The following is a 25,375-nucleotide window of genomic DNA, read 5'->3' on the forward strand; positions in this document are numbered from 1 at the left end:
ACCTTTTCGTATATTTTTCTAACTTCAAATGGAAAGACAAAATATTGACTTAATGGTTCACAGACAGAAAGCAAACATAGAACATTAAATAAATAGAAACAATGTGAAAATGGGCGGAGAAGTAAGGCGTGCCGTATAAACAACGAATGTAGCTTTAGTGTAGTGGTTTAATGTATTTGTCATTAACACACAAGCAGGCATTATATATTTACTACATACATACCTACGTGTAAGTACATAGTTAGTATGGATGTTACACTTCATTAAATAACATATTTTAGCAAAATTTTTGAAACGCCATAAGCTTGAAACCGTGGTGTATCTACATAATTTGCATGCAGGTCCGAAGTATGACGTCTCAATCAATGACGATCGTTACTGATTATTGAAGGTTCAGAAATATTGTATTATTCTATGCCTATGTGCTATATTATGATCAACATGATACATCAAACTTCTGCCTACAGCTTTCTAGATCGTCATCTATCTTCCCGGAGACTAGTGTGTTTGCGGAGTTTTCAGTACTTATTTACAACTTTACTTAGCAATAGAAGTTCATATTTTTCTAATAATGTTAGAATATCATTGAATAAAATCTCTTTACAAATAAATGGGTTTATTCAGTCGCATTTTAAAATAATAATAAACGTGAAAACATGCACAAAGAAAAAATAAATACAAATGTGTTTATAAAAGCGTATCTGGTGTTTATTTCACTCGTATTTTTCTTTTACGAGTATATTCAACTCTTTATTTATTTCAAATATTTATGTTTGTAGTTTTTGTAGTAATGAAAATTTAGCTTCAAATCCTTGCTTAACAATATAAATTCGATAGTAACTCTTTCCGTCACGCTTTTACGCAAAAACTACTGAACCTATTTAAATAAAATTTGGTGCACAGATAGTCCAAAGCTTGAAAAAGGAAAAAGGCAACTTTTTATCCGGATATTGAAAGTGGTTTCCTCGGTAATCGGGTAGAATCACGTGATACAGCTAGTTGTAACACCTACTATAGTATCTACAGTAAAGTATGTACTACTAACTTCATACATGATTTGTATGTATTCGATACTTCATACCCACCTCGCATTCTACGCCAGATGTCACCCGCAAATGCGTTTTTGATGCGTTCCTTCATACCATCTGCATTGCCAACACGTCGCTACTATGTGCACGGAATTCTGAAATATTATCTCTTTATAATGTTGTTAGTTGAAGAGGTCGTGACTAAGTTAATGCTGCGGATCGATCGATCATAAGGTTAAACAACGCTTGGTGGAGTCTTTGGATGTGTGACCATTATTCCGTGTTTTGAGCACGATAAATCATAAGTCCCGGCTGTCATTTGAACATCATTGGCATTCGTTACGAGTCGTCATAAGCCCGGATAACAGGGCTGAGGAAGTCAGATAGGGAATCGCTCCTTGTAAGACACCGGTACTTAGCTGCATCCGGACTTCCGGAGCATAGTTGGGAAAATGCTGGGCAAATGACTTTCGTTACTTTAATAATTTTTGAAAAACCACAAAGAAAATATTTGCTCTGAACAAAAGAAATAAAGGCGTGGATTGTGAAAACTGGTAATGGATGTTACGAGTTTACGAGTCAGAGTAGCTACGTTATACGCAAAGTCATTGTTTTAAATTGCTTTTTCTTATGAAAGATATGAGTACTTTGTACCAGTTAAAGAATACCAAATAAAGAATAGTATGCAGTAGTAAATTATGTGAAAATAAGGTCTTATATGTATAAACGCTTAAAAAAGTGCATTGGGTATATAGACCTAGGTAGGGTATTATCCGTAATTACTTTCTTAGTGGGACCTTAAAAATAAAATGGAAGTCGAAGTCTGTCAACATATTTATATCATCTATTGTAACCATACTACATAAACGTTCAAGAAAAATATCATATTACTCAAAATTATACAGTATCAAAATACGATAAGTAGTACAAAACTGTGTCAATCTAGTTTCACTTAGTCACAGATATAAAGATTTATGTGCGGTCTACGTTGCACACACATGTCGTGCTGACATTGAGCTCAGACGCGACTACGCCCGCAGGACTGCGAAAAGTCAGCACTTTTGTCCAACCAAAGATATAAGACCTTACTAGATGAGCTTGTTTATTTTGTGTCGATTTCGGGTCTCTTCGGGTGATTTCGGATTTGTTCGGGTTTCTTGAATGGCGAATAAAATGAGTTCTTACAATTTCTGGCTTCTTTTGTTTTTATTTTGGAAGATTTGAAGAGAATTGTGTTGTCAGCGACATTTTTATGCATAGCTAAATGTGTTGGTATGGTTTTCTTGGAACTTACAACTTAGTCAGTTTTATTTGAGATTTCCTGCCTGAAATGATAGTTTTTCGTGATGTAAGAATAAATATACTTATTACTAGGAAAATTGAAGTGGCTGTTATGATCAAGAGAAAAGGATTTTAATACCCAAACAACTATTTTTATTTTTCGTGGATTTCTGATATCCAATACGAAAGGTTATTTAATATTAAAACATGCACGCAAAAACCACCATTATTTCATTCATGGAAATGAAACATAATGGTTCATAGGAAAGGTGTTCCACATTTATTTGTGGGAGACCGCAAATCAAATTTTACAACCAACTTCATAGTGGTCGGATAATAATAATTTATGATACATTTACAATTGCTTGTTTTCTCTGAAATATGTATTATCTTGCGTACAAGAGTTAGCACTCTAAATGACTATAATATTTCGTCTCCTGAAAATATGTTATTTTAGCGTACATTTTTTTTGAAAATGTTTTGAAATGTGGTGATATGAAAATTCCGAAATAGACCATAATTATTTAACTAACTAACAGGAATTTCATCAAAATTATGATAAGTTAATATTAACGACACACTATTTTATCTAATCTGCATGTTTTTATCTTTATGTTGAGAAAAGAAAAACAAAATAATATTTTAATATCATTTAAATTAACATTTCCGTAATTCTGTATTGACTTACATAATTTATATTTTATTCAATTTCATTGACAGTGTTTATATTCAACTTCCCTTTCACACGACAACCCTTATATAAATCCACCCACTAACCTCTGAACTAAAAGTGAGTTCACAATAGACTCCCAATTCCCCGTAAAAGCTGACTAATTATTATTTTCACGGGAACTACATTACGCAACTTTGGTTACGTAAGACGCCATTATCGAGCCCCATTAGGCCAAATAATACATGAGTTATGTAACATTGAGAGCTAACTTGTGTTGGAGACAAATTGTCTGGGTATAGGCAGCTTTGTTTTGGAATGTAGACGAATTACCAGTTACCAATATAGACGTTTTATCGTCGATTATTCTAGGGGAAATAATTAATTACTATGAGGCTCATTAGTTAAGAAGAAAGGGTAACATAATGTATGTGTTGATTTCTCAGGTAGGGAATAAATTTGGCTTCTTTGGAAGCTAAATAAATTGAAGTTATGTGAAGGACTGGAAATATAAAATAAATAGTACCGAAAAATTGAGTACCTACTTTAGATTTTAATACGTTATTTCGCAGATGTTTTCTTAACTTCTTTGTATCTTTTGAGCACTTCTAAAGATTTGATAGTCTCACAAAGTCGATTGAATCAGTTTCAAGTTTTCAAAAGTAATTAATTGAATGAAACTAATTCAATTAATTAGTTAAGGGAATGTTTTTGAAATAAGTAGAAAGTCCAGACTGAAAATGTTTTCAATATTACAGCTATCAGGAGAAATCTTTCTTAAAAGCATTGCAGAATAAATATATTATTTTTATTAATGGATTTGGATTATCAGCAGACCAGTAAAAGCCTAACTCTGACAGGGACTGTCAGACTTTTCTGACTAAACCTATGTCTGTTTCTTCTGGAGCCCTTTGAGAAACACAGCCGCGATATCTCTTTCGTGTTACTTTTCAAGATATTTTTTTTTGCTTATGTGCCATACTCTAATAATATTGATATTCAAAAAACCCATGTAGGGGTTTTGTAAATCAATGTCTAATAGGCTAAAATTGCAATCCCGAACTTCCTACGATGATAATCGGCAGCGCTTGTATACTCAAAACTAAGATTGCAGTTAAAGAATGATATATTTATAGTTATACTTTTGTCCGCAGCTGCAGCTACGACTACCTGGAGATCTCGGAGACGGGCGTGGACAACAGCAGCGAGCATCACGAGTGGCAGCTGCGAGACCACCAGGAGGCCTTCAGCTCAGACACTGAGGTGAGCTGGGCACCAGGGCTTCTGAAGCCAGGGCTTACTGGTGGTTACTGGTGTCGTTATCTTAGCTTCTTGGATAGACATAATCTGTTTCTTATTGAGTGAGCTGCAGGTTTTAATCATCTAACAAGGCCCTATGTCAGAGTTTTCTCAAAACTGCCTGACAGACTCTGGCGGGGAATAACAAAATGGGGTACAATGATATAAGGCTGGTAGCCACATAAATACGAGTATACTTTGAGAGCCCCTGTGCCTTATGTGGTATAACAACTAATGAGTCGTCTTGATGAAATGTTTGGCAGTTCTCTGTACGTATAAGAAAAAGGATTATATAATTAGTTTAGCGTTAAAGGTTAATCATCAGACAATTTCCACCATTTTCCTCAGTTATAAATGCCCCGTTTTGTCAAAGTACAAAAAAAAAAAAGTATCATTATTATTTCTTATTTATCATCTCCCCACCAGATTTGGGAAGAAACAGAAACCCAGCTCCCCGAGTCAGACTCCATAAGCGCGGGCTGGATGCGCGACGCCCACGCGTTGCGCGCGCGCCGCCTCTGCGGCGACTGGAGCGGGAAGCTCAAACTGCTGCGGTACCAGTCTAGAGGGAACGTGCTGCGTCTGCGCTTCAGAGCTGACCACTCCCGGCATTACGCTGGGTTCCGGGCGAAGGTCACTGTTACTGATTGTGAGTATTCATACTTTATACGTATTGTCAATTGTCAGCATCATTGCTTTCTAGGTCTCTTCGATAGAATAACAGCGCCTATGAAAGGAATATAATGATGACGTACGTTGACGTTTAAGTAGTCTCCATTTGTGCTGTGAAAACGTATCTTTCCGTGTGTGTATAATAAGGTGCGTTACTTTAGATTCTTTGTGAGTAATTTGTTAATCTGTAGAACCTTATTTTATATAGATAGTGGTAAGCAAAATGTGCTATAGTGTCCGTTGTGTTGAAGATCTTCTTTACGACTTTATTGTTATTTAAATAGAAAACGAAGTTATCGTCTCGTCGTACTTTTTAGCATTTCCTACTTAGTTCGTACTTTACAGAAGTTTTTTATAATAGAAAACTTGGTACAGCCTTTGAAAACTCAACATTCCTACTACAAATAAATGGATAAGTCCTAGTCTATCTGAAACTTCGCTTTTTCAAACGAATTGTACTAGGTATTTATATCTGCCGTATCCTACAAAGGACTTGAAGATTATTTCATCAGAACTTCACGGAATGAGCTCACTATTCCAATGTTCCCGCTGAAAAAAAATCTCCGCGTGTTTCGTTTTTCAATTTCAACTTTTCGCTCTGTTCCGTGCGGACGCCGGAACGGAACGTCTATACGACAAATAAAGTTGCAAACTTACACCTATTGTGCTACTACTAACACCTTTACCACCTGCACATAAAGTTTAAATTCGTTCGACGCGAATAACAATAGCAACAAAGTTGTTGATGCAGTTAACTTAACCTTATTAATGGGAGCATAAAGTCTGTTATTGAATGTGAGCGCGTTAGTAAGTTTGTCAAGTGGAATGAGGCAAGTTGAATAAAGCGCAGTCTAGTTTTAATTAACCACGGCTATGTAAGACTGCGTTCGGTTCTGTTCCACAGTTTTTTGTTGGGAGTTGTAGACTAGTTTCTTAAGGGATCGATGTACAGTCGAGTGCACTAACTTGGACTTGCCCGAGTTCTGGTGTTGTCAAGTAGCCGCCGATGAAGTTTAAAACAGCTAAACAAACTACAGAACTTTAAGATTAGCTTTCTCAGTTTTGCATGTCATCAGGCGTTAAAGGCGTTTCGAAATATCCTGATATTTTAAACCTCATTTCTGCACATTTCCTCATTTTAAGACATAGATTAATTGTTCTCCCAGTAGGTCCTTCGTATTAACAATTTTTAAGCATCTAGTGACTTTTGAAAACTTGTGTAGGAATACCAAGATGTCTAACATTATATAGGTACATAATATGATGATAGAGCTATGCCCCTCTTTTCCAATGCGCGGAATTTACATCTCACTGCATAAAATATGCAACTCTGTCATACCCGCTGCCGCATATGAGATACACGTCTGAAAACATATCAAGCACTAAGATCTATTGAATTTTGTACTAGACAGCGAACGAACCTGTTTGCATCTCCGTAGGTGACGCATGAATAGGGCTGCCATCCGTCCGGGTTTCCCCGGATTTGTCCTCGTTTGGATGCCGTCCGGGGGACGTACGGGCGGGGTTTCAAGAAGTGTCCGGGGAAAACCCGGACATTTTTCTTACGAGTTGAATTACAATCGACACACAGACTGCAGAAGTTGACGTGTCTCAAAACACAAAAATTGTCGCGCTCGCTGCGCTCGCGGCTTCCTTTCTTGACACTATCTTTTTTTACGTTTAGCTACTTTAATATCCCAATATTCAAAAAATGTTGCGCTCGCTTCGCTCGCGGCTTCTTCATTTTGCGGATTTTTTTTATTATACAAGTTTAGGTGCTTTAGTGACCAAAAACTCAAAAATTTTCGGCGACTTCACTTTACGGTTGTTTGTATTTTTCAACATTTTTTTGTCTAACCTATCAAAAAGGTAGCGCCGTTTTAAGTCCTATTACTAACAAGAAGCTAACTCCTAGTTTCCATATGAGCTTTCTTGACTTCTTCTTCTTCATGACCTTCGAAATATTAAGTCATAATCTTGCAATACTAGGTACCTACTACTTGAGCTAGATATGGCCCTGACGTTACATGTAAGGAAGCACCTCATTGAATTTAAGTATATAATAGTAGTAATAGTAATATTAAAAACTAGGTCTTGTATTGTTAAAAAAAAATTCGGACTCGTCCGGGGTAAAAATGCGATTTACGCCAAATGTCCGGGTTTTTTTAATATTTGTCCGGCTTTCGCGAAATTCGAAATGGCAGCCCTACGCATGAATCTCATTCGACTTTTATATATTACCTATAAAGTTGACACACCACATACATTATACGTCTAGGTGTCCTACATTATTATATAGGTTTTTAAGTAGATATATTTTTGTAGACCGATATATTTAGTGTGAATCTTGAAATATCTTAATCCAACGCCTGAGTTTTCCGTTGTGACTGGTGTTATATTAGCTAGCAGTTAGGTGTCATATAGGTGGTATTTTCAATACATGTTTCTAGGCTGATATATATTATCTATATGCAATTTTTGTCTAAAATAATCTTTAATCTTTTGTCTAAAATAGGCTTCAAAAACTGTGTCTACCATTGATTCAATATGTAGTTATTATCTAAAAATCCAACAATATCACACAGCTCTTAAAACCCTTTCGCTATCCATTGCCACTGCAAACGAAAAGCACACATCACTTCATCTATACAACTATTCAATGTACACCGTGCATGTTGCGACAAATTATGTGGGCTTAATCAGCCCACCACGTAATAAGCTCAGTTCGAGGCCAAAACTCTGAACAATGATGGCATTAACTGCAGCCAAGCCGTATTATATGGCCAGAGATAATATCGCGTATTAGACCCACGATTTATAGCAAAAGTCGTTCACTCAAATTGGTATTAGGTTAGGCGTAATTTTGGTGAGTGGGTATTTATTTGAGATTTTTTAAGATTTAGCAACCTTATATAATTTTTTATTTATTAGGTCTTGAAAATGTTTTGTAATTTGGTGGATATTTACGCCAATGTCGACTTTTTCCGTACCAGTTCTGCATGCGATTACAAACGTTACAATGGTTCACTGCCGTTCACTTGCTTATATTTAGTCTAAAATATACACCAAAATATACCCTTTGGCCTGGCCTACCTAAGTAATATTAATACATGTACCTACAAGTCCGTACGACGAATAAATAGCTGACACCACGAAAACTGACGTCAATACCATGTCGAACACGTCAACAATACCTTGTTCTGTGACGTGATTGATTTGTGACAAATCTGTATACTGACTTAGTTGAAACTGCTCAATCATGCTCATGCATGGTGCATGGTCAGGACTGAGATTTAGGTATACTTAATTGGAACTAAAAGTAGGTATGTACTGTCTTCCTAAGAAGACTTTTATTCAGCATCAGCATCATTATTTAGAAGAATTTATATTTATAAGAAGAGGTAAAACTGATCAGTGTGTGCCTCCATCGAAGACTCAAGTTCAAAATAGAAAATAAATAAAAATCCCGGGAGACTAAGATTTACCACGACTGCAGATACCAACAAAGCTTCATTAATCCTCATTCTTTGACTATTGTTTCACGAAACAAAATCGATAAGCTCGAAGCACTCGCTCAAAATTCAAAAGTCCGACATCCCATTGAGTGAACTAAATTCATAACATTTCCTCAACTAAAATTTGAATAGCGATGCAGAAATACCTTTCGTTCTCGAACGAGTGAATGGATGAATGAAACTAGTTAACGAGGGGGCGCATTTTTGCCGACTTTTTTTTCTGGAAGCTGAACTGTTGAACATAATTTGATCTAACGAGCACCTTTGATACGTCGGTAAAAGCAAGGTTTGAGTACATGTGTTGTGTTTTAAGTGCTCGCTGTATTAAAATTTTATTTTTGTGCAAGAGATAGTAGAACTGTCGGGACTTGAGTTGTAAGGGCACTGTTAATTATCATGACGTATGATGTCAAAGCTTTTGTGATGGGTGGTTGAGTTTTAGTCTAGAATTTACCATTCTAGCGTTACCTATTTCCCTGGTTCTGATAGTTCAGCACTGCCGTGTGCAAGTTTTATAAACATTCAAACAATTGAATGTAGGACACTACAGCTCTGTACAAAGCCTCTTCATATTTGTGTCAATTTAATAGTTCGAGCCCCAGATACGCCATTTTAATTAACCTAGATAATTTCAAACACATTTCCATTATGTAAACAATAATGTAATTTTGCAGCGACCGTCATAATTGCCGTGGCCCACACGTTACGAAAATCGGAGCCGTAACAAAATTAATCAGCGATGTCCTACGAGGAATTCTCAATTAATTATTCAAAAAGGAAACATAAACAAAACAAAGCCGGCCTGAGCTTAGACGTTCCCTTTTTACCGTCATTTAATATTTAGAGGGGGCACGTCCCAATTAAAACTCAAATTGTACAGCGTGCGAGAATCAGTAGGCTAGTGTTTAAGATGTTCGCTCTTTGTTGTTGAGGATAGGAATCTTAAGGCAGGCTTGGTGTAAAACACACTTTGTGAGTTACCTAGTTACCTGCACTGTAAAATATATATATCGTATTATATCGGATACTTTCAGATCAGGTAAAATAAGTGCATTTACATCACTTTTACTGCAGAACTTTTTTATAACGTCGTGCTTTCGATTTAGAAACCAGTCAGTTCTACTGTTTGAATCTGCTTTTGTTTGGAGTAATTATGGACGTGAATAAGCACGTGAAATTATTTTATTTTACCCACACTTATCCATTTTAAAGCTTATACCATTTGCTTAATAGTATCCACCAATATACTCAGTCAACAATAAATCCATTAATATTGCCTTTACGGGTTATAAAGTCAATTAAACTTCGATTTACTGGCCACTTACCGCGCGCTGGAGATCATCATTTTCACATATTTTAATACACGACATTGTTCGTGGATATATTTACCGACGTAGGTGCCTATTTTTTCAGTAAATGAAAACTTATCTTTATAAAACGGTTAAGTTACCTTCTGAAATAGTTATTAATAAAACCTTGCATGGTTTGTTCTTAATCTAACTTCTGTAAGTTACCTGTACCAAATTTTTGGAGATAGACCCAGAAAGTAGACTATACCTTTCCTGATTAATAGGCTATTTAACACTGAAAGAATTTTTCAAATCGGAGCAGCATTTCCTGAGATTAGCGCGTTTAGCCAAAAAAAATCTCAGCTTTACAATCATCAACCTACTGAGTTCCCTTTACAGTGTGAAGTTTATTAAAATTCGCTGTCGACAACGTGTTGTTGTCGCCTCTGTTTCGGCCTTTGTCCATTCGCATCCAGCTAATGAATATATCCGAACGTTTTTATTGCTGTCACGGGATCATTGCGCGCGCATCTTTTAATTAAAACACTTTTTAGCGCTTGCCACACTAATTAGGTGCCAGTTTGTAGTTCTTGTTCTTAATGAGATAAAATGCCGCCGTTTTGTGTGGTTCGAAGTAAATACTTAATAAGAGCGTGTTTTCTTTAGAAAGCTCAATTTTGAGAATTCCTACTGGCTTTTCACTTTGGTTTTGTGTGAACTTCTTTGTACCTATATTCTTTGAAACTTGGTCGCGTATGAAGGTTCATTTTACAAACTTTCTGAGGTTGCCAACTGCAAGTGACAAGGCTCCAATCGCGAACAAATGAGAACCGGTGTACACGTGGGAAATCTATTACATTACTCACATTTTGCTGCGCAATATTCGCCCTTAAGTAACATATTACCGCAACAAATGTGTCCAAAATTGCTCGCATTACACCTGGCAACGCGATTACACGAGCCATTGCGCGCCAAGTGGCAGAGAGCACCGATCACTAAACTTATAAATATTTCATGCGGCCCACGCGGTCGCCGCGAAAATGTCGTAATGTCGCCTTTCTTCGTGTCATTTAGCTTATATTGCATTATTAGAGCCTTATGTGGGTGATCTACGATGTACAGCAGAAAATAAGGAAATATTTCCCGTAATTAACAGTCTCCGCTTCTTTAACTTTGGTCACGGAAGAGCAGTGACCAATTTGACCTGACCTTTTATTTGCTTGAACGCACTTATCTTTGGGACTACCGGACTGATTTGCAAAAAATGGAGTGAGCAGAACTGCTGGCGGAAAGTAGTCTACTTAACTCATAAGTTTGTTCAGACACACATGTGTACTTTCTACCCCATTTCCCATCCAATAAGACAGCGAGCTATGAGCTTAGAAAATGATTATACCGCGTAAAACAAAGCGTATACACTGTGCCGTGCATTCATTGTTTGCACCCCACCTACGAACAACACATGTATATTTCAAGCTCACACAAAGAGCAAGTATTAAAAATTAATTTTTAAATATAAACAATGAAAACTAAAGAAAAGCAGTGCGGTAATGAATTTATTAAATTCAAAGTGAAACTTTACAGCACCTGAAATTATTTATTTATTTCATGAATATGTTGTGTTTTCACTTAAATACAGTGTAATCATGGTATTCTAATTTCAATGAATAACGTATGGTCTTTGTTCACAGCGCAATCGTGTATGGACTCAAAACAAGTGCTGTTCAATGGACATTGCTACCTCTTCTCCGGATACCCAAAAGCCTCCTGGGCCACTTCTAAACAGGTATGTCTACAAAACTATTCATAGTTATTGTCAAACTTAATGGCGGTTTGTAACTAACTTCCGAGCACGAGCCTCGATCCTCAGAAACCTAAAAATGTATCCTGCGTTAAGAGTTGCCATCGACCCTACATCACAAAATGATCACGAAGTTCATTAAGAAGAAGATCTCCAGATAACAATAGAAAAAGAACGAACCATGTAATTGTATCCCCCATAATCTGCGGACCACCATAACATTATTATTCTTTAAGATACGGGGCAAGGAACCGCTTTATAACAACGCCATAAAGATAAGCCCTGGACGCTGTCGTGTAATCCTAAATGATTTATATCCTACATCCCTTGTGTTACACACAATGTTTCCCTTAAATAAAGGGCACCTCAGAATGTATGGCTATTTATTTTATGGTGGACAAGGCACCAGAGGTGACGGATACATGATTGAAGGATTAAGGAATCAGGCTGCGTGTCCCGAAAAGAAGAGTGCATATATCTACTATCAGAAATTTCTGGAATAATAAGGTGCAGCTGTGTAGTAGTTGGTTTGACCCAGTTATCCCGACCTCGAAATCCAGCTTATTTAAAGACCTTATAAATCAATAACTGATAGATTAAACTACTATAGAACTAAAAGTGGTAGCGAGACCCCACTTTCAAAATGCCAAACCAAAATCTTGGATCCGTTATCATTTAAATTCGGTAAACAAGGCCTAAATCCAGGACGCTTCACTAGTCCAACAAAGATTGATTACACTTTACAAGTAATCAGAACAACAAAGTTGCAGAACTTTTGTTTCAGTTCGGTTGCTCGTTAAATTATAATTTTCTAAGAATTAATGGTAGGGTTTAGCGTTAATCCTTTCGCTGCGAACATTTTGTTTCGACCTTTCGTTTACAACGCCATTACTTCTGCCGTATTTAGCGACAGGGCGAAACTGATTGCTTTACTTTTGTCTTTTTACTGATTTTGAATTTAGGATCGTATTTTCTTATTTTTATTTTCATAATCCTTTATATTTTAATGCTAAATCCTTCTCCGTGTGAGAGGTGACCTGTGGCCAGCAGTGGGACGATAAAAAAAAGGCTGTTACAATCTTTTATTTTATTTTACTTAGAATTGATTGTGTAATTGTGATTTCAAAAACTTTACATAAAACATGATAATAGTCTAATTTTTCATTCATTCGATTCAGAAAATATAGGTCAGCGAAATTATTCAACTACATACTACCTAAATACATATTTTATTCTTCCTCCTCAAACTTCCTTAGCTTTACTAGAAAACTCATTCATATACTGCTATGCCACAACGTACGGCATAACAACTTATCTTCTTAATCGGACACTCTTGGCAGAGTGGTCGTGATCATGGATTGTCTCTGGTGGCTGCCCTTGCGATTTCTCTCCACTTTTCCCTGCTGGTGGCGTTCCGTGCGCACTCCACAATTGAGCTTGATGTTACAGATTTTATGAGGTCTGTCCATCTGGTTGGCGATCGTCCACGAGGACGCTGTCCTTCTATTCTCCCTTGCACAACTAATCGTTCCATTGAGTCTTCATTGCGGATGATATGGCCAAACATTTTAAGTGTTCTTAGTTGCACAATCGAAGAAAGTCTTTGTTTGATGTGAAGCTCTTTTAATATGGATACATTAGTGCGGTGTTCAGTCCAGCTTATTCTCAGTAGCCGCCTCCAGCACCACATCTCCAACGCATCTATTCTGCTGCGATCTTTTTGACGAATAGTCCACGTTTCAGCTCCATATAGAAAGATAGGAAAGACTAAGCACCGCATCAGTCGGACCTTGGTATTTTTGGTTATGCGCCTGTCTCTCCAGATCTTCTTGAGCTTTTCCACAGCTGAACGCGTCACAGCACATCGCCTTCGTATCTCTTCCTCACAACTTCCGGTGTTGTTGATGGTAGAGCCTAAGTATATGTAGCTCTGGACAACTGCACAGTTACCAATGTTGTGGATCTCCGGTCTATTATTGGTCTTGCGATCCACAATCATCATTTTGGTTTTCTCGCGGTTTATTGCCAAGCCATACTCAAGACTGGTACACTCTAGAAGTTGGAGAAGGTTTTCTATATCAGGTAGTGAGGAAGCGAGAAGGGTAGTGTCGTCAGCGTACCTGAGATTTGAAATCATGCGACCCCCCAAAGATATCCCTTTATCCCACTGATCTAGCACCTTGCGCATGATATATTCTGTGTATATATTGAACAACAACGGGGAGAGAATGCATCCCTGCCGAACACCCGCCTGCGTCTTGAAATTGGCTGAGTCAACCCCATCTACCTGGACTGCTGCTGTGCCGTCTTCGTACAATCGTCTGATGAGATACACTAGATGTTGCGGTACACCCATTTCTAGGAGTATATTCCAGAGTTTACTCCACTTGACTGTATCAAATGCTTTGCGAAAGTCGACAAAGCAAAGAAACAGGGGTTTATTAAATTCTCTACTCTTTTCAATTATCTGTCTCAAGATGAGAATTTGCTCGCGTGTACCTCTTCCTTTCACGAAACCAGCTTGTTCTTGAGCAATTTCTCTGTTCAGGAATGCCTGCAGCCTTGTGTTCAGGATATGTAGCAGTATCTTACTTCCGTGTGATATTAAGGAGATCAAGCGGTAGTTGTTACACTTTTTCGTCGATCCTTTCTTGTGGATTGGTATGAAGACTGACTTTGACCAGTCTCTTGGCCATTCTCCAGTGTCCCAAATTTTTGTGCAGATGATATGCATGATATCTACACCGATATCGCCCATGTCCTTGATTATTTCAATGGGTATTTCATCGACGCCGACAACGAACAACTTATTGGATGATATAAATCTAAACGTAACCTCATAATTACTACCCAGGTGTGCGAAGGCCTAAACATGCATCTATCATCGGTCCACTCAGCAGACGAGGAACGCTTCATAGTATCAGGTATTCGACAAAGCAGCGACTACAGCGCTGGGTCCGTCTACTGGCTCGGAGCCCGGCAGGGGGGAGAAGATGGCGACAGCTTGACCTGGATCGATGGAAGCGCTTTAGGGTACCAGGGATGGCCGCCGTATAACGATACGGAGGAAGTTGCTGATGCGTGCTTGGGTATTCAGGTAAGTGATTTTGGAGTTTGTAATAATTGAAAATAGTTTGTTTTTATGTGAGCATTTTTCTAATCGATGTTAATATTGATCTAAAAGCGAATAAATTCTAATTAATTTCATCGAAAATACAAAATTGAATAAAACTTTTTGATAAATATTATAAGTCCTTGTTAAGATGACAGCGATTAAGAAATAAGCCTATAGATACAAAGGCTTATCCTAGGATTTATGCGTTTCACAATGAATTATTTAGTGTTATTTAGCTTAAGTATATCAACACAATATCTTTCATGAAAATCTTTTTCCTCATTTTACGGTTCCAGTGGAAATCATCACCGGTACCGTCACTACCTAGTGGATTGTTTTGGACTCTACACAAGTGTGGCGTGACAGGAGGGTATGTGTGCAAGCGACGACTTAACCCCGAACATATCGTTAAGAACAGGACTGTTGAAGGAACTTCAGGTAAAACAAATCATATTTATGACCCAAAGTTAGATTGTGTGTCCCACGTTGGGCGCCATTAGTTGAAATGGCACCCAACGTGGGACCACAAAAACAAACTGATTCCAGGTGTATTAACAAGCCCAAATCACCCTGGAATGTATGACAACGACCTCGATTTCTGGGTACACGTGGTCGGACCCCCGGATACACGACTCGTATTTGTTTTCGAAAATATAGACCTGGAATACCAAAAGGATTGCCTTTATGATTTTGTTGAGGTACGTATTATTTACCCTTTTATTTATTTTTCTGTAGTAACAAGTTCTTAAAAAAACAATGCATAATAGAAGATACTTACCATTTACAATAGTCATCAGCATATAAATGGGAATTACAATACAATAAACATAATACGCCCAAATCTGAAATTCTGAAACATTTTAAATTATGAAAAAATACATATTTATGTGATTGAAATATTCGAAGTAAACGAAGGTAAATATCCAATAAAAATTCCATTAGGAATTGCTATTCCGCATCTTTTGCCGTAAGCTGTAGCGTTCGGGGGAATTAATAATGGCCGAAACGTACAAATTAGAATTTAATTTTAATGCTGAAGGATACTCGCTGCAGATTGGAGGAAATTCCCAAGATTCTAATTATAAATATAAATTGCGATACGTACCTAAAGAAACAGAGATGATTGATTGTATTTTTTTAGCAAATTCAATTCAGTTTTCCTAAGGTATTAGTGGTATAAAAATTTCACTGCCTCAGTATCTGAAATGTATTTCTAAATTTTAAAAATTCAGAGGCACTGAAATTGAAACAAAAAAGATGCTCTCGCGCTTAACTTCATTCCTCTTTCAGACTAGGATATTATAAAGTTAGCTTAAAAAGTGTTCAAAGTTACCTTTGGATGGTGAAGAAGTAGCCGTTATAAGATCTTTCGCCGTTTTTATTCCCTTAATGTTTCAGCTCCGTGACTCGTGGAACATGAAGTCATCGAGATACTGTGGTTCTGTGGGGGAGGCGCGCTGGGTCGCTGAAACTAACAAAGCTGTCCTGTACTTCCATTCTGATTACACGTGAGTGGACTTTTGTGGATAAAGTGGTGGGGATGAGGAAATCTTTATCTTACCACCTAATGGATCATTAATAAAACAGTAGATATAGTTCATTAATTACTCAAATAGAAATTAAAAAAAATACTTTTTAAATTAAACGATCCTCTATCATTATGGTTTTAAATGCGAGTAATGTTTGTTCAGCACCCAAGGTTCTGGATTCTCCGTGTCCTGGCGCGCCGTGGAGCTGGTGGGCTGTCCCTCGCAGACCTTTACGTCAAAGGAAGGTGTTCTCCGAAGTCCCAACTACCCTCACTTTCTGCTACCCAATTTGGATTGTACTATCGATATCCTAGCTCCTACAGGTATGTATGATAATTTAGTCATAAAAACACATGGGAATTTTTTGAACTGTGATACGTATTTTAGCATATCGTTTACAAAAATACATTTTATCTTCTTCTGTCAGAATCAACTTCTCTATATAACACTGAGTTTCTGCCAATTTCTATCAAATAGCAATCATATCAACTCACCTTTTACTTCCAGGCAAGCGCGTATTCTTAAACATCAGCCACTTCGATTTCGGCTACGGAGTATTCGCAAAAGGAGTTCCAATCAACGTCTCCGACTCGATCCCTGAAGATTCCTTCATAGACGTTCAGATAGATCTGCAGAACCCGCCAATAAGACCGTTTGTGAACCCCAAAATACTGACCAATGGTCTCTTCGTGTCGCAGTCAGAAGTGCTAAGGTTGAGGATCAAAACCGGCGAAAATGTTACCGGACCGGGGTTTATAGCTTATTTTAAGACTAGTGAGTATAATGATTTCATATCTTTCTATGATACATATTACATAGCTGCATACACTTCAAATAAACCTTAACATTTTGATTACCCAGATGAATGGTAAAGAGAACAAAAAAGACAGTTTCAATTGTGGCTAGAATTTGGGTATATTTTCAAAACTTTGTACTGACTCAACTCGAAATACCAAGGTAGACTGCCCAGGGCGTTCAGTCTGCCTTTACAAAAGACATGAATATGACACAAAAAATAGGCTGCCTCAAAAACACCCCTATAATTTCCAGTAAGCTACCTGAACGCGTCTCACGTGGTGGAGGTGTCAGCGGGCGCGGACGGGCGACTGGCGGCGCCCAACTGGCCGCAAGCCGCGCCGCCTCGCGCCGCGCTGCGCACGCGGCTAGTCGCGCCGCACCAGCACACGCTGACGTTGGCTTTCTCCGCCACCACGCTGGTGACTGCTGCTGATGAGGCCTGGCCTTGTGGACCTGGGAGGGGGTGGATACAGGTATGTTAGACTATACTTTTCGTAATAAATAATTGTTATTTTGTTTTCGTTTTCCAATAATAAGAATCTATCTGCCGCATTAGGCACGTCCTGTAATGGTAGATTTAAGGTTCTCTGTAAAAAAATAAACAAACTTGTGTAGTACGGTTATGCTGGTAGGATAGAAGTTAAGGTAACCTTCACTAACAATCACATAAATAATAAAATATATGACAAATATTCGTCACTTTTTAGACTGATATGTTCTTTTCGAGGGGCTCTCATACCGAAGTCAGCATGCATGAGGAAGCCTGACCTTTCAGAGGTAGCGTGGTTATCAAAAACCGTACAATCATTTTAATAACGGACACCTTGTCTGTAAAGTGGAACATTATACAGACAGATGATAAAGACCCATCTTGCATAACTTTCTCCTCAGGTAAAAGACAGCTACACAGACAACAACGGGACGGAATGGACTCTGTGCGAGGTGGACAGGAGCAAGAGGAAGCTGGAGCCGCGCGCGCCGCTCGTCATCAACTCCTACCTGCACTCGCTTAGCCTCACGCAGCATGCTGGCGAGCGAGGCGTTAATATGGATGTGGCACTCATGGTGAAAGAAGGTAAGGAGATGAATGAGGTATGTTGTATCAAGCAAAGTTAGGTTAACGAATAAAGCATTCCCTCAACGAATAAAGCTTTGGCTTTGTCTTAAAGTGGTTAGTTTAAATTGAAAACAATCTTAGCTATTATCATCATCATAACATCTCACCTTCTGATTTTCCTTCTAATAGAAGTAAGTCGTCCATTCAATTTAGCTTAACCTGTTTAAAGCTGTTATTCATCAAATAGGACTTTCTATCCATTTGCATTACTTATATAATATAATAACGTCCTACGTAGTGTAGGACGTCCTCAGGCACGGTGGAGTGATGACTTGCGCAAGACGGCTGGCAGGAGCTGGATGCGAGAAGCCGAAAATCGATCTCAGTGGTGTGCACTTGGAGAGGCCTATGTCCAGCAGTGGACTGCGATAGGCTGATGATGATGATGATGATGATACAATAACAATAGTTATAGATAAATAACAATCAGAATCTCAGAATATACAATCAGAAGTACCTATGCAAGACCAGCCCAGTATTTCCCACTAATTTTATTTCCCCCTTTCAGACCCTGAATACCACAGCAAGGTCCTGTTAATATCTGAGGAGGCTAGCGTGGAGTCTTGCTATCCGAACCCTTGTCTACACGATGGCAGATGTACTACGGAGGACAGCAGAAGTTTCTGTCAGTGTGCTGGATATTATGCGGGTATGGTGATCCACTTTTAAATGGAATTTTTGAGATTTTAAAACCATTTTTTTTTGCATCGAACTCCTTTTATTTACTGGTAAACGAAGCACATAAAAAAACTTTTTCAATGTGATGGTATCTTTTGTTTTGAGTTTCCGTTTATTCCCCAACATCACGGTCTTTCCTAACCTTTCGTTGTTTATTTTCTTTACGGTTTACTCCAATCGTACATAATAAGGCTTCATAATTTGGATGTGACATTATTTTAGCTACTCAACCGGTATTATGTCTAGCCTTTTCTCAACTGAATTAGGGTCGGCTTCCAATCTAATTAGATGCAGCTGAGTACCAATGCTTTACTGAGACCTGGTATTATGTATGCACCAGGTATATTCTGCCTGGTGACGGCATGCGAGCGGTCTCCATGCATGTACGGCAACTGTTCACTGGTGGCGGGCGGCGCGGCGGGAGAGGCGTGGTCGTGCGCATGCGCGCGAGGCTGGCGCGGGAAACGCTGTGCCGAGCGCGTGCGGCCCTGTCAGTCCAAGCCTTGTAACAACCGCGGCGCCTGCACTGAGAGGGACGGGGGCTTTCTGTGCCAGTGTAATCCTTCGTGGAAGGGGAAGAGGTCAGTATTACTTGGTAGACGTCGAGCCATAGATCAATAAGCCTCAAAAATGTTATTGACGAAGTAGACTAACAGAGAGCAAGGCTCGTAATTTTTTACTTTTTCGATATATATCACATGTTTTTATTCCGTCATTTTCAAATTAATGGTCTTATTGCATCTACCATTGTAGACAAGGGTGACTTCAAAAAGTATAGATGACTGACATAAGTGTCAATCTTTTTCTTCGTCAGATGTGAAACCCCAAACCCGTCCCCCAACATAATCAGCCTGGGCCAGCGCATGCTGCAGGAGCCGTTCTGGCTCGGGCTGATCACGGTGTTCGTGGTGCTGGGCATGATCGGCCTCGTGTGGTGCGCCAAGCGCCACTTCCCCGAGAAGATCGAGAAACTCCTCGCCGAGGAGGCCGACCGCTGCGCGAGACGTAAGTACCACCGCACAACCACGGAGGACAAATCTTTAGGAACTCTCACCCAAAAATATTACAAATTACCAAAATAACCCCCCTGTTTCATAAGCACACTTTCAATACGTTCCGTTCGGCTTGCCACTCTCACTCTACACGGTATATAGTTTGACCGTCCGACGAGAGTATATTTGTGACTCACAGTACGATAACGCTTATTTCAACATTTTGTCAAATTGTTTCCGCTATACTCATGTATTTTCTCAATAACCGCACTGTCTCTGGGATGGTAAGGACACGTTTTGCGTAATTTTACTTTTCTTTCTTCTTTGACTTTCTTCTTTTCTGTGTTATTGTTGCGGTTCCAGAAACTGAATGTTACATAGACTGTACATATTGCTACATTGGTGCATGTCTCGACTTAGCTGACTGTCCATCCATAGATGCATTCCTCAGGTTTCTGGAGTCCGTCGATTCACGGTTCTTTTAACTTGCCCCGCACTGCAAACAGTAAGTAGTCTATATGTTTAGTATGTTTATATGTCCTGGAAGAGCGACTCGGATCGGTAAAGTTAAAATAATCGTGCCATAGTTATGTCAAAAAGGATTGCCAGAAGTTAAGATTACCCGGATTGGTTTAACGCCAAAAATTGCAATTGTGACAGTAAATCCCAGTTAGACAATGTGAATCATTTGTAACATACCTGACTCGGACCGACAGAATGACGAAGACATTCACGCTCATCAAAATTGATGTCCTACGTTTGGTATCTGGCAATCCTATGTGTGTGGGGCTAGCGCGGGCTGGGGCGGGCGGCGGGCGGGGGCGCGGACGCCGGCGCTACGCGGCCGTGCCCACCGTGGAGGCGTAGCGCGAGGCGGCGCGGCGAGCTGGCGTGACGCGGCGTTTGTCCACAGCGCCGCTGCTGGAGGCGGCGCCGCACCGCACGCTGCTGACGCGGCTGGGTATCCGCAAGCCGTCCGTGTCGGGGCTCGCGCCGCACCCGCGAGCCGCGCGCACCTTTAGCTTGGACGATCTGTTAAAGCCGCCGCCCGGACGTAAGGACTGGAGCGACCGGCACACCGCGCGCTCCGCACTCGCGATACTCATACATACACTAGGCCGCTATGCATTACTATTTCAAACATTAGAATCTGAATGATTGTCGAATCTTGTTAGTGATACTGATCTGTTGCTGTTTCTGATCTACTAGATGTTTTGACTGTTAAATAACTGTTAGCTGTCATGTACTAGAGTAGAGATCCAAACTGTAGACGAACACTAATGAAATGACTCTAAAGAATCAAACTCTGACGCTTAAAGCCTTTTGTCTCAACCTGTGACTGCGCAACTTGATCATGTTTCTTCATGCTAATACTGAGAGTCACAAAGTAAAATCTTTGAATATCGGATCAGATCATTTGCTTCTAGACACAGGGCTTTATTCACATTCGTTCGAACATCATCGTCAGTCATGTCGTATCGCATACATTTCGCACTCGGCGGAGCGCGCGGCGGCCGGGACGGTTAGCACTGGATGTTTCCTGCTGTGAATGAAATTTCTATGTGGAATGCAAAGACCAATGTAACATGGCCTGCTACCCTCGTACTTACTTCTTCCGATGTCGATGTGTGCACCCCTGACAGCACAAACACAGCATCTTTGTAGCCGCTCCTTCCTTCGTTGACACCTTTCTAGATCGTCCAACTAATCTGGCCTCTGTTTTGTCAATGATATTGATCGCTTTTTCATCTTCATCATTATTCTCTTAAATAATACCTTTCGTTTCTGAGACGCAATCTTTATACAATACAATATCATTGACAATACAAAGGCCCTCTTTCTATATATGAATGTCGCTCGCATGCTATTTACACAGATATTGTTTTGTATATTTGAAATACCTGACTTTGTTCTATTAGATAATCTTTCCTAAACAAATTACTTTAACACTGTAGAGATCTAAAAGCAAATCTCTAAAAGCAAAACATTGTCTTATTCGTTTTGTATAGTTATTGAAACGAATGTTGTTACTATTTCAATGTGTGCTTTAGATGTTGCTTTAAATGTTTCAATGGTTCGAATAACTATACAACATGACAGATCAACATCTCCATACTCATTGTCATGAATACAAACACAAAACACTACTACTGAAAATACTTATTATTGGCACTTCCAAAATTTTTTGACTATTGGCACTTACCCTAAAGAATTGGCTTCCTTAGACTGCACTGAGATCCAAGGCATGATGATGATCTCTCAGACTAACTTGTTGTTTAACTCCCCGTTTTAAATTTCTGAATATTGTGTTGCTTTTGTCATGAACATTTGATGTCGTCGCTTCTCATCGAACCTTGTTTACCCAATAATTTATTACATGTAAGTTTTCCGATACAGGCACCCCATCGCCACGTAAAAAACGCAATAATTCTACGCCGACTAAGAAAAACGCTGCCGAGAAAAAGCAAATTTTGCAACAACTTATAAGTCCTGCGACTGCTAACGATCATTCAAAGAAAATAACGATGGGAGATCTGATACAGATGTCTGAGAAGCGCACGTTGAGCACGGTGGAGAGCGCACCGGCGTTCATGGACTATGGGAATGAGAACAAGGAGACTTCGTTTGCGAGTGAAGCTTCAACGCCGTCGACGTCACCCTCCATGCGACACATATCAGACCCTAAATTAGAGAAGAAGGTGACTTTTGCGAGACTTCTCAACAAAGTGTCAGCTGAAATGAGCTCCAGTTCTGACGTCGATATGGTGAACACCATAACGATACCTATGGCGGTGATCGCGGATAGAGGGATGAGAGCGAAGGCGTCGAGTACGCCGCCATCGCCTGGTGTGGAAGTCAGGTCACCTCACAGTACTTCCAGCAACCAAGGAAGTGATTCAATGTCGAGTCTTGATTTGACGTTGACACATGCGGCACTGAAGAAATATTCCAGGTCCGTATCAAAACATAATAAAGTCATAATATCATATTCCTGATGATTTATTATTGCCCTTATTGTATTTACAGACAACCAAAAATCTCAAGTGCTGACTCAATACTGGCGATGTTCCGGAATTTCTCATCGTCATCAGCAGCGATAGTGTCCAGAGCGTCGTCAGGCGGAGTGTCCGTGTCCAGTACACCTTCAGCGTCGTCTCCTCAAGATGACACGGTGGATGCTGATGACATTTCGATAGCATCATCACACATACCATCATTGGCACCAGACTCGCCTGTCACTAGGCCACATAATACGATTGAGATTCAGGTAAAGTCAAATATAATTTATTTCCCAATTCTTTCAATACTGACTGTTAATACCCGATTTCCTCATCTTCATTCATGCAACCCTATTTAAAACAATATACTTTGCAACATGCACTTTGATGTACCTACTGTCTTTCTCTATCTACAGGTTCTGGACCCTCTAAGTGCACACAAATCATCATCATCAGGTAGCAACTTACTCCATCCACCGTCCATTCTTCTAGAAGTACCAAGTGGGATCAACAAGTGCTTGTCCCCGATACGAGAGCTTCCCACCCCCTTACCGACCCCACTTCCTACACCCCTACCCACCCCTCTGCCGTCCCCTAGACTACCGAGAGCTAGTATAGACATGGATGCTAAGAGCGAGTCAACTGCGACTGTCATGTCGCCCAGTGAAGATGAACTAGATGAAATTAAGTGTGAAACGAAGATGGAAAGGTCTACGTCTGGTTTGCGGTTGAAGGTACGTTCGGTTTATTGATAACGACGCGATGATACAAACGAGTGACAGGAACAAAATGATAATACATATTAATTGATACTTTCAGCTTCGGCCACCCCTGCTGAGCACTGACACGACGACCACGCCGACATCTTCAACCCACGTAACCGAGTCCCCTAGCCTCAGCCTGTCCCCCGGGCAGTCGTCGCCGCCGCGGCTGGCGCTGGCCGTGCCGCTGCTGACGGTGCAGCGCGCGTCGCCCGGCTCGCCGCCGCCGCGCCGCACTCCCCCGCACCTAGAGTTCCAGCCACCCCCCCTCATCACCGTCACGTATAACGCTAGCGAGGAGTCCGACGAGCCCCTGTCCCCCCGGCCGCCCCCGCCCTCCGGCAACATGTGCTACCTCAGCCCCTTCTCCATGTCCGCGCGGGGAGAGCGCGCCCCCTCAGAGTCGAACCTGTCCTCGTCAGGGTACAGCTCCATGGCCAGCCCGGGACCTTCGCGCTGCGGCTCGAGCAATCCTCTGTGCCCTTCGGAGATGGAGGACCCCGGCTCCGGCGGAGGCCCGTCCTGCTTTCAGTCGCGGAGGCGGCCGCTCATGAAGACCAACTCGAGTCCGGCGGCGGCCAACGACGACAGTAAGGAACGTAGGCGAGGACGATCCGACTCCGAAACGCTATCCGACGACCCCTTGTTAGAATCCAACGACGAAGGCATAGGGACAGACGAGAGAGTAGATGACGTACCAACCAGTGCGAAAGAGATGGAACTAGTTGCACTGAAAGAGACTTTAGAAGTTCCGCAGGCGACCCTGTGCTCTCCTAGTGGAGTGACCAAGTGTTCTATAGTTAAGTGTGTTAGTGTCGAGAGAGGACTAGACGAGAAGGCTAGCTTGAGGCCTCCCACTTTGTTATCAGAAGGTAGTAGACCTCTGAGTCCAGTCAGTTCGAGGAGCGAGAGTCCGTTGAGCGACAAGACTGGTTTGGGGAGATTTTCACCGCAATTTTACGGTAGACAACTGCCGTTTACAGATTCTGACGGGTTGTACGACTTTCCGAGTTCGGATTGCGTGAAGGGGGCTAACAGCAAGCTTGGCAGTAACTGCCAGAAGAAGAGCGGCCGCAAGCGCGACCGACGCAACACGCGCACCGCCTCGCACGAAGTCGCCGGCACCGCCAAGTCCACGCTGCCGCACATGCCGCACTCCATGCATAACTTGTTGGAGGTCAGTTGTTGTCGTACTAAATTAACTTTCAGCTGAAACGGACAGAATTTAGAAGTAGCCCCAACTGTAGCTTTCTCTAATAGAGACCCTTCATCGTTGCTTCCATTAATCAGTATACTTCAATTCCAAACTTAACTCTCTTCTTTCGTCCTCTTAAAATGACTGGAGTTTGTCATGGGAAAATTGTATCAACAATCAGAATCATTATCTTCCGCAGGTGCCAGGTTGTCGAGACGGATCCACGCGGGGTCGTAAGGGCGGGCGCAGACGGTCACGCTCTCAAGCCCCAGCCCCGGCCACGTCATCATCATCAGAAGATTCCGTGTCGAACGCCAGCGTGGCGTCCGTCGCGTCTGCCAGAGAACTACGGCAACCTGATATGGATATGCAGGTATTTTCCATATTTTGTATATTTTTTGCAGTCTTGCTTTAATGTCTGGTCCGTTTTTTGGTGTAAATATTTTTTTATAATCTCACATACACTTAAACTATCTATAAATATTTCTTAAATATGTAAACTGGCAAAATAAGTAAACGAAATTGGTTTTTAAAAAAACATTTTATAAATGTCGCAGTCACTTTACGAAATTGGGCATTTTTAATTGTGAATTTAATGTGTAAAGTGTCTTAGTATTTTTACTTGTTTTAAAATCT

At 40.4% G+C, this 25,375-nt stretch overlaps 1 protein-coding gene across 1 annotated transcript in view; it reads left to right on the plus strand.

The window, feature by feature from the left end:
- The window catches only part of LOC110380936 (uncharacterized), a 258,996-nt gene that overhangs the window by 229,066 nt on the left and 4,555 nt on the right, over positions 1-25,375 (plus strand). Inside the window, exons 9-28 of the mRNA XM_064037034.1 lie at positions 4,134-4,242; positions 4,705-4,927; positions 11,446-11,540; positions 14,410-14,652; positions 14,967-15,108; positions 15,217-15,368; positions 16,069-16,178; positions 16,362-16,522; positions 16,707-16,973; positions 17,250-17,470; positions 17,889-18,072; positions 18,623-18,763; positions 19,133-19,373; positions 19,607-19,797; positions 20,698-20,838; positions 22,182-22,737; positions 22,812-23,052; positions 23,200-23,517; positions 23,603-24,721; positions 24,939-25,112. Of these exons, the coding sequence (XP_063893104.1) occupies positions 4,134-4,242; positions 4,705-4,927; positions 11,446-11,540; positions 14,410-14,652; positions 14,967-15,108; positions 15,217-15,368; positions 16,069-16,178; positions 16,362-16,522; positions 16,707-16,973; positions 17,250-17,470; positions 17,889-18,072; positions 18,623-18,763; positions 19,133-19,373; positions 19,607-19,797; positions 20,698-20,838; positions 22,182-22,737; positions 22,812-23,052; positions 23,200-23,517; positions 23,603-24,721; positions 24,939-25,112 (5,029 nt within the window). The remainder of the gene's footprint in view (positions 1-4,133; positions 4,243-4,704; positions 4,928-11,445; positions 11,541-14,409; positions 14,653-14,966; positions 15,109-15,216; positions 15,369-16,068; positions 16,179-16,361; positions 16,523-16,706; positions 16,974-17,249; positions 17,471-17,888; positions 18,073-18,622; positions 18,764-19,132; positions 19,374-19,606; positions 19,798-20,697; positions 20,839-22,181; positions 22,738-22,811; positions 23,053-23,199; positions 23,518-23,602; positions 24,722-24,938; positions 25,113-25,375) is intronic.

Source organism: Helicoverpa armigera, chromosome 11 (genome assembly GCF_030705265.1).
Source record: "Helicoverpa armigera isolate CAAS_96S chromosome 11, ASM3070526v1, whole genome shotgun sequence".
Taxonomy (NCBI): Eukaryota; Metazoa; Arthropoda; class Insecta; order Lepidoptera; family Noctuidae; genus Helicoverpa; species Helicoverpa armigera.